This window comes from Halichoeres trimaculatus, unplaced genomic scaffold, assembly GCF_033239565.1.
Source record: "Halichoeres trimaculatus isolate MK-OKI-2021-1 unplaced genomic scaffold, fHalTri1.1 fHalTri1_scaffold_17, whole genome shotgun sequence".
NCBI lineage: Eukaryota > Metazoa > Chordata > Actinopteri > Labriformes > Labridae > Halichoeres > Halichoeres trimaculatus.
The window spans coordinates 28,926,316-28,942,701 of NW_027437195.1; the positions used below are offsets into that span (position 1 = coordinate 28,926,316).

The following is a 16,386-nucleotide window of genomic DNA, read 5'->3' on the forward strand; positions in this document are numbered from 1 at the left end:
AGGGCGGGGACTCAATGAACTTCCTGACAAAATGTTTTTATAAGGATTATTTATTTTTTTCAAAATAAGATTATTGGTATATCTATATATTTATTTATATAAAATGAAATTATTTGTTTATAAGTTGATATCAATTTATTTGATTTGATTAGATTTGATTTTTATTTGTCTCAAACAAGCACATAAAAACAAACAATATTTGTAATAGGAAAAAAAATTGCACACAATGATAAAGTGCGAGTTCGAGAAGGGGATGAAGGAAGCAAAGCTTATCAAATTCAGCCCCCCCCTTACACTGTCATATAATTTCATAATTCACACAATCTTAGTATAATAAAACAAACAACTTTAATATAAATAGAACCCTAGTTAAAAGCACTGTTGACTGACTCAATTATTGGAAAAAATAAAAAAGATTAGATGAAAAAAATTTAATCTTAATTTATTTTATCAGTTAAATTAAATCCATCCATCCATCATTACTTTTATTATTATTATTATTATTATTATTATTATTATTATTATTATTATTATTATTATTATTATTATTATTATTATATAGTAATAATAATAGTAATTTTAACAATAGTAATAAATAATAATAATAATAATAATAATAATAATAATAATAATAATAATAATAATAATAACAGCAATAATAATAATAATAATAATAATAATAATTTTATTATTTATTTTATTTTACTTTGTAAGTATGAGCTGTAAGCCCTTGTATAAGCCCCCGCCCGCTCGACTTGATCCTGACTGTGGCGGTGGATACATGAAGCGCATCATTTCCTGGTAGGACTCACGTGACCAACCCTTTGCAGGACGAAGGACACAAACACAAGCTCCTCTGAAATGTGGTGTAGGGTGACTTGAACAGCCGACAGCGTTGTGCTGAAACGCTTCGTGACTCTTGTTTCGTGTCAGTATAATAAAATGACGTCCATGAAAACAGTAGTGGGAGCATCGGGCTGTTTAACACGGAGGATTCTCGGTCCTTTCACCCCCCACGCTGCTCTGCGCCCACACCGCATATCAGTACCAGGCAGCCGGCTCTGCAGCTCCAAACAGGCACCCAAGCCGGACAAGAAACCAAAGGTACGAGCAGTATCCGGAATTTTCAAAATAACTACTTGTGCTATGCTATAAATTGTTTTTTAATATATAGGTTTAATATGTGAACTTTAGCTTCCTATGAAAATAGGGTTTAAAGTAGTGTTGCACATTGGTAGCTGCACAAAAACATGTGCAGCTCTTTCAGCACTTGGATCATGAAGCCTACAACTTGCTGCCATAATTAATATAAAACACAAAAAAAACACTTTTAAATAGATATGAAGTATTTTGAAAACTGTGACACAAAAATATTTAAGATATTTGAGGGTCACATGTGCAATACCAAACCATGAAAACAAGGCCTCTGTACTAGTTGAATGTATAGACAGAGCTACTTTACCAAGTGCATACTAAAGTTATGCCACAGTGAAAAAAACACTAAATTTTAGTCCTTTCCAGTTCTATTACAGTTAATCTAATCTATATAAAATTAAAGGTGAAGTTTGCACATTATGTCAACTTTTTGGGATCACGTGATTAGCATACCTTATTGAAATTTTATACTGTATACTGTTGAAATGTTTACAAAAATTATGATGAAACAATAAGTTGTTTGTAGTATCAACAACAAAAGAAATGTAGTAGTGTTGTATTGTATTAATACTTGTATATTTTTTACTTTTAGTTTAATAATTGTCTTGTATTAGACCTAAAGTTTTCATGTGGTATCTACCTGTTTTTCGGTCTCTGGGGCCTGGACTGTCTTCTGCGTCTCTTTGCTCGCCCCATCAGGCAGTCTGGTCAGAAATGATAAGCATGTCCCTGAAGGCAGCTGCTTATAACCACCTGACATCCCTGTTTATCTGCATGCTTCAACTCACGCTACTGATTCAGCTTGAGCAACCCAAATTTATTTATTTTTTCTTCATCTGCAGAGATCTCCCTTCAGACCAGCAGCCAGCTCTACGCACGACTGGATTGGTCCACCAAACCCCCTTTCAAACCTGAGGCCGATTGTTTACCACATCCCTGAGAATGAGACAGAGCTGGAGAAACGTCTGCGACACCTGAGGCAGGAGACGGAGGACTGGAACCACAACTTCTGGACGAAACAGAACATCACCTTCAGCAAGGTATCGATTCAGGATATTACCTTTCTGTGAAAAAAAAGGCCAAAGGAATAATAATGATATAACAGTAATAAGTTTATTTATATAGCACATTTTAAAAACAAAAGTTTACAAAGTGCTTTAACCAACGACAACAAAGCACAGAAACACAAAAACAAAACAAAACACACAGTGAGACCATGAGGACAAAAATAAAAGCTATAAACATAAAACTCAGTAAGAGAAAGAAGGAAATGGCAATGCAAAGGACAATAAAAGTTAGTTACAGACAAAATCAGACATCAAATATTAATAAAGAAAATTGTAAAATAAATTTGAACTAAACAATGAAAGAATAATTATAATTTAGCAAAGATATGAACAAAAGATAAAACAATTAAAGGCCTAAAGGGTATAAGTGAAAAGGTTAAAAGTAAAACAAGCTTGAAACATAAATTAGGTCAAATCAGGAATTGTGGAAGATATTAACAATAATGTTAAAATAAAATAGAATAAATTAATAAATACATATAAATAAAAGAGAATGGACTTAAAAAGGTAAGAGCAATAAGAATATAGAAAGACTAAAAAACAATAAAGGCAAAATAAAAGAGCAAAAAATGAAAGACAAAAGACAAATAAGATCATTTACAAGAACCAAAACCTCTACAGTGCAGAAGAAGAAAATAAAAGTGTAGTACAAAAGTTTTCCCAGATTTTTCTGCCATGAAGTGTGATTAAAACACTGATCATATTCAGTTTTACCAGTGTGATGTCAGCATGAGCCTGGAGCAAAAATCCTCCACTAACTCAAAGTTAAAAGAAAACTTCAGCTACCTACAGAATATATAACACAAGGCTGTAATTAATGAATCCAAGTTTAATCCTAACCTTCTAATTAAAGTTTTCGCATCAATTATTGAAGACTTTGGGTTCAACGAGAAGTGAAGAAGTTCAACTGAAATTCTGCAGAGACTGGAGTGAAACTAACTTCAGTTCATCCAAAGTACAAATGATCAAAACATCTTTGATTTATGATTAATTAACAGTTTCATTTTCACTCTCATAGTTGTATTTTTAATCTGAAAGAAACAAAAAGTCAAAAAGCGTAAAACACTATGTGTTTTGCTCTTTTGTTATTTCTATTAATTGATTTGTTTTGTTGCATTGCTTGATTGCCCTGCAGTTTTTTGGAAGCGTTTTAAGTCTTTGCTCAAACCAGCTGAACTTGAGCGAAGCCTCAAAACCAGCAGACACGTCTCACAGCGACTCGCCTCTGAGTCCCAGTCAGCTCCAGAGCTCCTGCTCTGCTGCTGACCTCTGACCTCTGATCATTATTTATCAAGTACAGCCTCTCATGGGATATTCCTTTAAGCAGCAATAGGGGATTTCTTATTCCTGCCAGCAGAGGGCAGCATTATACTGTCCAACAGCTTCCACAGATGAGCAAGAATACAGTTTTTGACATTTATATCCTTCATGCATGCTTTTCTTCTATGCCATCCAATTCAACAGCTCTGCTTTAAACTTCACTTTAAAGAAGACAGAGGAAAATGATGTTTTATGCTTTCTGCAGGAAAAAGAAGCTTTCATTATTTCTGAGCTGAAGTCCAAAGGCTTGACTCTACGAGATGAGCAAGGTGAGACGATGCAGCTTTTTGTATGCTGAACTTAAATCTGTGTGTGTTTCATATTTAGAGGTTTAATCTCCTATGCACAGACGGTTAATGAGACTGCAACTCTGTGCTGCGTCTTCTCTCCCCCTCAGGACGACGGCGCGCCCTCAGCAGCGAAGAAATGGCAGAGTTTTACAAAAGCTTCCTCGACAAAAACAGAACGCGGCATGCACAATACAACAAGTGAGTTTGTTTTGCAGCCGGGTGGGTACACGTCGCTCCACTGGAGCTGTGGGCTTTAACCCACACTATTATGCACGCTGTGGAAAACAAACGTTACTGAGGCTTTGAAAGCTTTCTATGAATTAGCATTGCAAAGTGGGTGACTCGTTTCTAGGTTAGTGAATCCTCAAGAAACGCTCTGCCTACACACATCACCTCTGCAGTCGCTCCTATTTGTTTTAGTTTCCTATGAGTGGGATTAAAACTCAGACTGTTGCACCACAGTGTTCTTGTTGTTCCTGTTATTGCCTCAGGTTAGTTAAAGCATTTAGTATTCTGTGCACTTTTTAATTATCTCTGTTTATCTACATGTTGTCCTCTCTGCAGTATTCTTCATTTTCAAGGTTAGCAGCCACTACAGCAGCAGCAGCATCATTTGTGAAGTGGATATCAGATTTAATACAGCATAAATGAGAAAAAATAATCAGTACTAGTCATAAAAACTTAAAGGCAAGGAAAAGAGTCTTTAATATGTGCCTTAAAGATATAGCCATTGAAGTCATTTGAGCCCTTTTCTAGTCTAAGGTGTTCCTGTAGCATCCTGAGCTACTTATAAATGATTCATGCATGTTCTGCTAAGACAGGTGAAAAGGTGGATACATAAGTCAGACACATCTGCTCTTCAACCAAGTTTTAAATAAAAAGGTTTAATTCTTATTTCCACCACATTTCATGCAAACAGCTGGGATAATGAGCCTAAACCCTTGTTTTTTTTACCTCTATCACCAGTAAAACTGAATTTATTTTTACAGTGAGAAATGTTTTTTGTCAAACTGACCTGATTGTGTTTTTTAATCCTCTTCTTATCTTCTCCAGTGAATGGTACAGACGTAACTTCACCATCACTCTGCTCATGGCCCGAGTCGCCCTGACCAACATTTGGAAAACTGTTACTGATCGACACAGAAGCAAGAAGAGCAGCACACCTACCACTTGAATGAATAAAATGCTCACCTATCTTTAAGTTTTTTGATTCCACTGTATTGAAGTTTTGTGCTTCTTTATTGTGATGCAGTCATAAATGTTTGTCATAAAACAAGCTAAAGAAATTTTAACTGTACTTTGTGTTGTGAAATGTCACTCAGCATATCTAGAGGATGTATATATAAAGCATCTCACCTAGCGAACTTCATCTCACGTGACTGAATTACCTACATTCTGCTATATTGACTCACTGTGTTACTTTACTCAATGATTTTGACATGTTATTTTTCATTGGTGAAGCTACAATGGAATATTAAAAGTGCAACTATTTTGTTAAGCACCTTTCTTGATAATGAGAATTTTAATGTTCCAGCCTCACACGGGTCAAGGTTTGCTTTGTTTTTATACTTTTCATGAGTTTCACAGTTTAACTTTTGAATAATACTGACAGTTTTACTTAAAGCTACTGTAAGTATTTTTTCCTCTATGCTGATTCTGGCGCCCCCCTGTGGACAAGAGGTATCTTCTCTCATTTTTGGGGTTTTACCCAGTAAGATGTCATCCTGCTGCCTTCCATATTCTGAAGTATTAGTAGTAAAAAATAAAATAATAATATTTTTTTTATTTGTAATGACAAGCATTCAGCATAAAGTAATAAAACACAAACAAACAATGAGCACAATAAAATAAAAACAAGAAGCACTGCTTAAATCAAGACTAACAGAGAGAGACAAAGACCATGAGGACCAAACATAAAAAACATAAAATCAGCAAGAATAGGAAACGCAAAAAAAAAGGGATGAAAGCAGAAATCAGGTCAGAAAATCTATAAAAAATAAATGAACAATGATGATAAAATTTGAAAATAATAAAAAATAAGTGGCGATGATAAAATACAGTAATAAACACGAGCAATTAAAAAGGTCTAAAAATTATCTATAAAAGAGTTTAGAAAGGTGAACCATTAAAAAGTTAAAATCACAATTAATAGCATATTATAGTATTAATAAATTAATGAAAAGGAGTAAAAGAAGGTAAAGAAAACAAACAAGCAAAATAAGATAGAGATAAAAGACATTGAAACATATCTGCAATTTAAGATAAGAAAAGATTAACTTTGTTAAACCTGGAGGTAATTGTTTTACCAAAGTACAAAAGCAGTGAAAAGCAAAACATATTAACTGTTGGTAAGTGAATGAATAATGATTCCTGCCAGTGACGGTCTTTTTTTTTCCTTTTCTGGATCATTTAGCATGGTCATTGTCAATATCAGTCCATTCTAACATTTTATAGCAAACTTATAACCAAGGTTATAATAGTTAACTAAAACGAAACTAAACACAAAAACTAAAATTTAAAATACATTGCCGTTAACTCAAACTAATAAAAACTAGAAAAGAAAACAAAAACGATGAGTAAACTAAAACTGTATCTTGTGTTCACAAAACTAACTGAAACTAACTAAAATGATAGACAAAATTCCCTTAGTTATATTTTTTGACATTATTAACAGCCTTTAGGATTTAAATTAATCTGCCACATTTTCCTAACCATTTTAACGACAGTTTTTGGCAGTTGTCAGCACCGCACAGCACCATCATAGCGGCATATAGGGACGAGCTTGTTTACTGCACTGACTGGCTGTGCGCTGTGCTGCGACCAAACGTAGTGGAGAAATGAATTCAGAGCACCTGTCCAGAGTCCAAGTTTTTATTTATTGGAGCTCATATTATATTGTTTTTTTTTTATAATTTATGTTTATATTATTTTTATGTAATTTGTGTCATTATTATTATTTTATATAATTCATGCTTATATTTTTTATATTAAGTTTATATTATTTTCATGTGTTTACGGCAGCAGCCAACAGTTCAGTATCAGCATTGACTGAGCAGTGAGCGCTATGTTGGACTTGAAAATAAACAGTATGACAAAATATTTACTCTGACCTTTTTGAATCCTGCATCTGGTTAATAAGGTTTGAAAAAACTAAAACTAAACTAAAACTAAGCCTTGTTGCAAAAATCAAAACTAAATAAAAACTAGAATGCCTGCTCTAAAACTAATTAAAACTAAACTGTAATGGAAAATAAAATGTCAAAACTAACTTAAACTAAACTATAATGACAAATCCAAAACTATTATAACCTTGCTTATAACAACAGAGTGTTAAATATTAATAATAATGTTTTCTATTCCTTTGATTTTAATAACATTTGAGGTCAAAATGTGTTGACCCCAAGGTTTTATTACCAGTTTAAAGTGATTTCCTTGAGCACTCCTATTTGAGGACCTTTCGTGTCACAGAAAGCTTTGATTTTGTGGTATTTGTACTTTTACTGAAGCGCTGAACCACTTCCTCCACCTCTGTCACTGAGTCAATCTTTGCTGCTCCACTCGCTCCGCAGCTTCCCCTTTAATCCGGGCAGGGATGACATCATGACCGAAGAAGAGAGGGGGGGTACCGGGTAACGCCATTTTCACGCACCGCGCAGTCGGTCAGTCATCCAGCCAGTGGAGCAGCGAGCTGTCATCTTCATGGGCGAGCAGTCAACTTTTTATTCAGACCCATGAAGACACTCTCAAGTTAGTTTCCCGGACCTGGTCCTACAATGGAACCAAAGGAGAGCAGGCTTTTCCTGAATGGCTCCGACTAAAGTCAGGGTTTTTGACAGTTAGGCTGCTAACAGCTATGTAGCTAGCTGGTCATCATTAACGGGGGTTGATGCAGTGAAACCAAACATAACCCGAGCCGGACACAGTTTGGAAAATTATAGATTTATTTACATATTTTTCCTCACTCGTATTCGGGGAAAGGGACAACCTCTATCCTGTGAGTTGACGTGATTTAACAGCGAGGAAAACGAGCGTTACAGTCCGGCTACATTGGCAACGGATGTCCTAGAGAACGGTAAGAATGACCCCGTCTATTTCCTGGAAGGGTATTATAAGCTAATTAACCTTTTTTCTGTTTTTTATTTGTTCATTTAGTCTCATTTATACAAATCATAATCACTTAAATTAATAATGGTATATAATTTAGGATGAAACAATCTGGATACTTTGGAGCGTGATACGTGTTTATGTTAATTGCAGGAATTAGACGCCATTGGCATATTGACAGTCACTGAGAGTGCTGGCTAGTAGTTAGCCCCGTGTCTGACAGGGAAGTATTGGATAACTGGTTCTTCAGGTTAATCCATTTGAAAGCGACATAGCTGGGACAAAGCAGCCAGGACCTGACTAACACATGCCTGTCACCCGATGGAAAGATGCACTTGTTGGCTGCTGCAGCACCCCTTAAACCCCTGATGTTGAATCTGTCATGTGACGGTTTGCTGTGTCTGATGACCATTCATTGATATTCAGAGCAGGATCTAGAGCTGAGGGGAAGAAAGCTGCCTGTGTTGAGCAGTCTGCCTTGGAGAGACAGTGGATCTCAGTGTGTATATACACAGCTGGGATCTGAAAAACAAAAAACTAGAAGAAAAACTCAGAGAAATATTTTAGATAAACAACCTTAGCGTGTTGACCCTAATTATCTAAGGAATACATAAAAGAGCCGCTCCTGCAGGTTTTGTTTTCCCTGCCCTGCAGTCTTTAATGTTTAATGAATCCAAAGCAGGACCCATGACAACCTGCAGGTTTACACCCCTCTGCTCCCGTGGGACACGTTTGTTGTTGGCTCACCCCTCTGAGATCTTTGTGGACCACCGGGAAATGATGATCACCTGTTTTCACAACAGAATATGAGACTTAAAGAAGCCTGAGTGCCTTTTGTATGTTTACATATAAAGAAGCATCAATTTACAGTCATAGACGCGTTAGTGTTATCCTCCCTGATGTGTAGTTTTATCCACTATATGTCCAAGATATAAGTCTGCTTAAATAAATGGACAGATGATCAGATTGTTTTGTTTCAGGTTTTGTAGATTGAAAGGTATAGAAAAGATTGTTAAGGAGAAAGAGAAACACACTTTTACATGTTTTGCAAGAATTTGAGATTTTGAATTAGAACCACTAATCAGCTGCTTTGTTAAGATTGTAGAGATTATTATTTAATAGTTAATTTCACAGCATATACAACATACTGATGTAGAAATAACATAAAAAAAAGAATGACTCTTGAGCTTGTTTTGAAGCTTCTTCGTAGCTTCCTGATCTGGTCAAGCAGGACCAGATTGATTTACAGCACGTCTAGGTTTCTATGACAACACCACGTCAGCTGAGGAAGTTTAGTAGAGAGAAGGGAGATCTGTGTTTTTTCTCTGCTAAAAATGATTTCTGTGATTAATTTTGTAGTGATGGTGGACACTGGAGCCTAACTGTCAGACAGAAAAAGGACAGAAGAGCAGAAGAAAGATAAACAGAAGAGAGATAGAGCACGAGCTAAAGGCTAAAACACAGAGGTTAATGTCCATTCCAACCCATGTTAGCCAACAGATACGTCGCAGCAGCGGGCTACCGATAGCACTACATATAGCCGGCTGCTACAATGTTAGCTTGTTGACACATTTCAAACTGTATCTTACTGATAAATACCTTACTTCGGCGCGTTGTATTCATTGTATTCTCCTTTTAGTTCCAAAACAAAAAACACGCCTCGTTAAAGGCAATTCACGACAGTGCGCTGCAACTCTGGGCCAGAATGTGGCGAGGCAGTCCAATCAAAACAGATCCTTTTCACACTGTTTTTAAGTATTTGATTAAGGACTGGTTTAAACTTTACAGGTCCTCCTGTTGAGAATTGATTAATTTAGGGATTAAACTGAAATGTTATATTCAGTTTCTGTTACCCATGGCTTTTTTATTGCCTGTTTATAACAATAAATCTAGTCTGACAAGTGACCTTAAGAAAAATCCTGTAGGTTTATCAGAGTCTGTGTTTGTTTGAAGTTTGCTAAAGGCCTAGGTAAGAAAGAGAGAAAGAAATTGAGAACATCTAGGTGTCACTGTGTCAGAAATAACTGATTTATATTTAACTAAATTTACATGGTATTGTGCTGTAACTGCACTGTAAGTGTTTTACAGCAGGTGATTTAACCTGCTGTAAAACTTATGTTTTATGACCCAGTGTTTACTCAGCATCAACAGGAGGAAGTTATAGTAATCTGTCTCTGATAAAAACCCTTCAGAGGGATTTTGAGGGACTTCACACCACTGGTTTTAATGTTTACATTTATTCCATACTAAGTTGATGCTTTATCAAGCAACTTTCCTCTAATGTTGTATCTCTCAGTTATTAAGCATTACCCTTACCTTTGGTGAGTAGGATTACGCTATGAATCCACGGGTGCTACATCTTTTTGGATGTCAGGAGCCACTTTACAGTTCATCTGCTCAGTTTCAGCACAATGAAAGAAGCCTTGATATACCACATTTTAAGTTTTTATATTTGTTGACTTAGACAAGATTACACATGGACAGAGTCAGGGATGTACCCTGACTCTGTGGGAGAAAAAAAACAGTGTTTCTAAGTATCAGGATTTTTTGTTTGACTGTTTTAAATCATGATTTTTGTATTCTTTTCTTTTTATTTCTTCAAATTTAAATCCTTCAATTTAATCTTAGTTTATAAGTTGGGTTGAAAAAAGTTGATTTGTCAGATCCCGGGAATAAATTTTTGGGGTGGGAAGTATGGCCCCTAATACAATCTGTAGACATCATCATCATCGGGATCAAAGCGTATCGTCCCAGCCCTTGTTCCTGTCTTAGAACCATGTAATAGACCAATATATGATTCAGGTGGTGATTTACATTGCTAGAAACACAGATTCCAGTTGTTATGACTCTTTGGCAGCCATAGGAGGAAACCACGGGGGATTCATTTTATCATAAAGACATTTTTTTAGCCCTTTTTTTTCTATAGCCCAGTAATAAATCCTGAAACTTAATCTGTGGGAAGCTAGTCGTACATCAAAGTCAGAAATAAACCCAGCACATTCTTTAGCAGCCGGTCTTTCAGCCTTGCAGCAGAGAGTGATGCCTCCACTGTCTGCGTAGATCACAGGATCTTCAGGTACTTCAGTGATCCAAATGATAAATTCATTCTCCCGCCCTGGGCTCGCTCGTGGGGATGAATAAATCTCCACTGCTCTCGTCATGTTGACCAGAAGTGAGCTGGTTACTCATTTCAGGAGATGACACATAGTTCATCACACCAAGCTGAAGCTCATTAATCTCTTGAAAAGTTCTGATGTGAGGAAAACTTTGTTCCCGTATCAAACAAATCTGATTCCAGTCATAGTTGTCATTTCCTGTCTTTCAGGATCTAGTATCACATTATTAACCCTTTCTCTGCTCTCTAACGCTGTCACATGACTCATTAAGAAACAGCTGCATTGTTTGTGAGACTGCTGCTTTGCATGATTAGTGAAATCACAGTCGGTTGGAAAGATTTTTAAGATGATTGAATATCTGTGACGTCCTCCCCTGTGCGCAGGATGTTACTCCTGATCTTAAAGCTCATCTGGTCGTAGGACAGCTTTACACCAGCTGCCAAATGGAAGCCAGACCATGCTCCAGAGACCAAGCTGGAGCACAGAGACACTCAGGGGTTCCCCTCACGTCTCTGACTTTCATTTTAGTCAAACTTGGAAATGAAACAGCCCCCATCATCTTCTGGTTATCAGCCTACACATCGCTGACTAAGATAGTTCCTCACAGTGCTGCTCTTCCTGCTGGTGGCTCCGTCCCCACCCCCATCTCATGCCTCCTCAGCCTCCCTCCTTATATCCCTCTTCATATCACTCCCTAACCTGCTCATATGAAGAGCTGCAGTGTTCCTTGGGACCTCAGCAACTTCAAACAGCTATTTACATTTCAAAAGTTCACATCCGAAGCATTCCTCTCCGCTTTTCCCCAGGGTGCTTTGTGTTCAGAGACTCATCTGATGCCAGAAATAAAAAGGGTTTTGTTGGATCAGCGCGTGAAGAAAGGCTGGTGTTGTCACTTTCACTTCTGTTTTACACAGCCTGCAGTAATACTTGTTGTCTGACTTTTCTTTGCAGTTTGGTTGCAGCAGTTCAATATTGACGTTGTTCTGCCGAGCTCAGGTGTCTTCAACCTGCGTCTCTAAAGCCTCATGCAGCTCTTTGACTCCTTTGCAGTGGCTGCTTGTAGCTATAAAACTCATGTATTCTTTATTTTAAAAGAATATAAATGTTTTACGAACTAATAAAATTAATTTTTTTTAATTCTTGCATTTTTTTTTATTTCACATTTTTTTAGATTTTGCAAAATTTTGAAATGTCAAAATTGATTGCAATTTTTGCAAAGTTTTTTTCTTTTTTTTTGTAGAATAAAAATCGCAAAAATTTGAAGAAAAATGTGGAATTAAAAAAAAAACCTGGAAAATTTTCAAATTTTTTAAAATTAAATTAATACGCAACAGTTTTCAAGTTGTAAGAGAATTTAAATTTTTTATAAATTTGCAAAAATAAAAAAATATATATATATTTGCAATAAAATTTTTTAAAAAGTTTTGAATTTTTTTTAAATTGGAAAAAATTCCATTAATTTATGATGCTTAAACATTTTCTAAAAAATTTTTTTTATTTCAAATTTTTTCAATTTTTTAATTTAAGTTTTTGGAAAATTCTTGCAAATTTTTTAAAATTTAAAATGTTCTTACAACTTGGAAATTGTTGCATTTTTATTGAATTTTAAAATATTAAAAAAAATAAAATTTTATAATAAGTTTTTTAAAAATTCCACATTTTCTTGAAATTTTTGCAATTTTTATTCCACATTTTTAAAATATTTGCATTTTTTTATTTCCAAAATTTTTGAAAATTCTTGACAAATTAAACTTTTCTGACGTTTCTGCAAATTTATGAAGAATAAAACATTAAGACTTCACATCTACAATCCTGTACATTCCAAACCTAATTTGGATTCGTTTTCACCAGATTATCTATGTATTTAATTTTATTTACTTATTAGTCATCAATAGTGAAGATAAAGTAGATTTTTTGGCACTGGAGTGACTTTAATCCAGGTGAGCTGAGCGAAATGGCTCCTGTGAAAGTAAAGTTGTTTTTTTTTTAATTTGTGCATCAAAAAGTATGTTTTTATGCTTTTGGCTAATCTATAAGAGCCAGGGACTGGCATTTGCATAGAAATGAAGAAACAGCACCGTTAATTGACATGATGTGCTGTCCACAGCTGCAGGATGCAACCACAGCGCTTTAACATCTGTTTTCTGCATAATTAGAATCTTGAAATGATGCCTGGCTGCCTTCTGTTTGCTAAATTGTGCATCAAAGTGTGATAGGTGTAGCTGCTAGAGGGGTGGGTGTCATTTTCTACCACAGTGATGGATGTTTTGGTTTTACTGTATGCAACACGACTGAGATTTACCGCTATCACCAGTGACAGTTGATTCTATGATAGATGCATTTATTTTTGAGCAGTCTGTTTCGTGTTATCTATAAGTTCCTTCGTGCTCACCTGAAGCTGCTGTTTCCATCTGCTCTTGGACACAGCGTCAGCTTCCTGCCCGGCTGTCAGCTGATAGGCTGCAGGCTGGTTGCTGTGTCACATGGAGTGATCAGGGCTGCGGCTCACCCTCCCTCTTCCTCTCCTGCTCAGGGCAGTCGTTTTCTCCTCCACACTTGAATTATAATGTGAAATCTAAGGCAATTCAGGCCAAGGCTTCTATATTTACCTGGTAGCACCACAGACTGTTTGAACTGGCTGTGTAATCGCAGTAACGAGGATAAGAGTGTTTTGATTTGTTGTGTTTGTCATGAAAGCCATGAAAGAGAAAAAAAAAACACCCCAGTCAGTGTCTGTGATTATTCAGCTGAGCGAGTGTTTGCAGTTTGGTGCTTGCAGAGATTTATTAGGCAGCTAGCTACAACTGCTACTGAAGCGCTCAGTCATAATCCTCTTAAGTTTGTGTGTGTGTAATGAATACAGCGCACAGAAAGTCAGGACAGAGTCAGGGGAAAGTGCACAGGGAGTGTGTTCAGGGTCAGGAGAACTTGTATGTGCATGATAGTAGCATCCGTGTTATCACAGAGGCTGATTTACTCTGATTTTAAGCCATAGCTGCTCTAAGAAGCTGATCATTCCTGCAGATATTATAATTATGAAAACGAACATGTTGTTTTATTTCATTGTGGGGCATTTTGTAACCGCTGTGGAGGATTATAACTCCTAAAGATTGCAAAATGACACCTGACTTGAACTTCTTTTAATGTCGTAATTAAGCAGGTTTGCTGGTTTTACGGTTTTAAGCAGGTTTGGTTGGATTAAAACGAGCCAGCTCGAGGCAAAGCCAATTAATGCTTCTGTAAAGAGATTGTTCAGAATTATGGAGGTGGGGTTGTGTGAGGTCCTTTTTCACAGGGGGTTTATTTCCTACATTAGCTGGGTCAACACCAGGGAAGCAGGATGTTGAACTTTTGGCGATATCCCAAATGCTGATATTTAACAACTAATTTAGCCAATACCGATATGTTTTTGGTGCACATAATTGCACAGATTATCAACTCTTTTCTGTATTGGAAGTGGCATATTGTATTATAGTGCATACTCTAATCTGGGGCTGCAACCAACGATTATCTTTAAGGGGACATATCATGCTGATCCCTGATTTAATACTTACATATAATATAATAAATTTGAAAACAAGACCTTTCACCCCCTGAATTTTCAAAAAATGAGATTTTTTTTTTCTGATATCCTAGAACCAGATTTGATGCCTCTGAAAATAGATCATTGACATTTGGCTGCAAGATTTCGACCTTCGTGACGACATGAGGATCCTTTCTTTTTATTGGAGTAATCGGATAAAGCAGCTCCTCCTCTGTGATGTCAGTTAGTCACACAACCGCCACCAAGGGATACACCCACCAAGAGCCGAGTATCTCCCCTCAGATGCTGGATGCAGGGACTCTGCTCTGCTGAGCAGCTCGGCTTTACATGGTGAATTAGCAGTTAAAACACTGCAGTTTTATCGGACGTCGTAATACTTGTGAGACTGTGATATTTGCATGCTTGTTCTGACATGCACTGTGAACCTGGACCACAACAATGCTGCGCTAATAACATAGTGAGGAACTGACGGTAGAGGCGATCTTTAGACTACACTTTCAGCATGATGGATAAAACAGACAGAGAAAAGTGAAGGAGCAGGATGGAGCCCTGTTATAGAAATAGTTTATTGGTGAATTCTGCCTATATTTCCACGTATAAACTATACATGTTACAGTACCGGTTTAGCTCACCACACTGAAGCGTCCTGAGATGATCTGTGTCCACGTGGGTTTTCTTCCTCCTGAGCTGCAGAACCGTCCGGGTCTGACTCGGGGTCCAAAACAAAAGGACGTATCCTACACTCTGCCATTTTGTTAGTGCTATCAATGCCTTACGGTGAAGTTTTGGCAAACAGCAAACTCGCTCGGTCTGCTCCATTCAATGTGGTGACTTTGTAAATACTGCCATGCTGCAAAAACCACTTAGGTCATTCTCCAAACTGAGCGTTTCAACAAGATCTTCAGAATGGCCTAAACTGAGGATATTGAGAACGCTATTGTGGGGCAATGAAGGAACTAAATGACTTGTTCTGAGGGCAGAAATGCTTTACAGGCATCCTAGTCTGGCATAGTGAAAAGGAGAAACAAGCATGATATGTCCTCTTTAACATGTGACGCACACAGCCCCACAGCCCAGGTAATTACGCTCCAGCCCAGTCGGTGGCGGTGATGCACCTTCAGCTAGTTGCCAACCGCTAAATAATCTGACAAAAAAGGAAGAAGACAAAGAAACTGAAGAGAAACTAATAAAGCAATGATGCACAGCACAGTGCATTGATTATGGAAAAAAGTTGTCGGCTCTTTTACTAATTGATTTTTATCGATTTGTCGTTGTAGCCCTGCTCTAATAATATTTGTGATAATAATTTAATTATAATAGAAGCCATTATCTGACTCAGACTCAGAATCTTTCAGTCTGATTTCTCGCATTATGAACTCCAAACTGTGATTCCCAGCAGTCCAAGTTGAAGTGATACGTCAAACTTTTATTGTTCTATATCTCTCAAATGTTGGAGCTGTTGCTGGAAGAACTACAGAGTTTTCTGCAGACACACAAATTATTGGCAACAGCTGAAGCTCAATTCATCTTTTTACGATAAAACCTCCAGAACGTCCTTTGAAATCTTCCTTTCTCACCACTCTCACCTTGTATCTGTGTGTTTCTGTGAACCACACACAGCCCACAGGCCTCAGATCTGGATTTAAGCTGTCAGCAGGCAGCAGCTTTGGTGTCTGGGTGTGGTTTCTACTTTTCATCACAGCTGCACCAAAGTCCCTCTTTTTTTTTTTTCTTTAAGCACCTTGAGTGATGACTCCTAGGTTTCTGTGCAGACGCTTCAAACAGCATTT

The 16,386-nt window shown here is 36.8% G+C and overlaps 2 protein-coding genes across 5 annotated transcripts in view; both read left to right on the plus strand.

Annotated features, from left to right (window-relative positions):
- Nucleotides 1-796: 796 nt before the first annotated feature.
- coa8 (cytochrome c oxidase assembly factor 8) lies at nt 797-5,034 on the plus strand. Its single transcript, XM_074692338.1, has 5 exons — nt 797-1,104; nt 1,998-2,195; nt 3,748-3,811; nt 3,940-4,030; nt 4,886-5,034. The coding sequence occupies exons 1-5, from the start codon at nt 943-945 to the stop codon at nt 5,004-5,006; spliced, it is 636 nt and encodes a 211-aa protein (XP_074548439.1). The 5' UTR covers nt 797-942; the 3' UTR covers nt 5,007-5,034.
- Nucleotides 5,035-7,437: 2,403 nt separating this feature from the next.
- Nucleotides 7,438-16,386, plus strand: part of klc1a (kinesin light chain 1a) — a 62,280-nt gene continuing 53,331 nt past the window's right edge. For 2 of the 4 annotated variants that reach the window (XM_074692817.1, XM_074692818.1), the window contains exon 1: nt 7,438-7,904. The gene's annotated coding sequence lies outside the window, so the exon portion shown is untranslated. The remainder of the gene's footprint in view (nt 7,905-16,386) is intronic. The other 2 variants (XM_074692819.1, XM_074692820.1) reach the window with 2 other exon arrangements.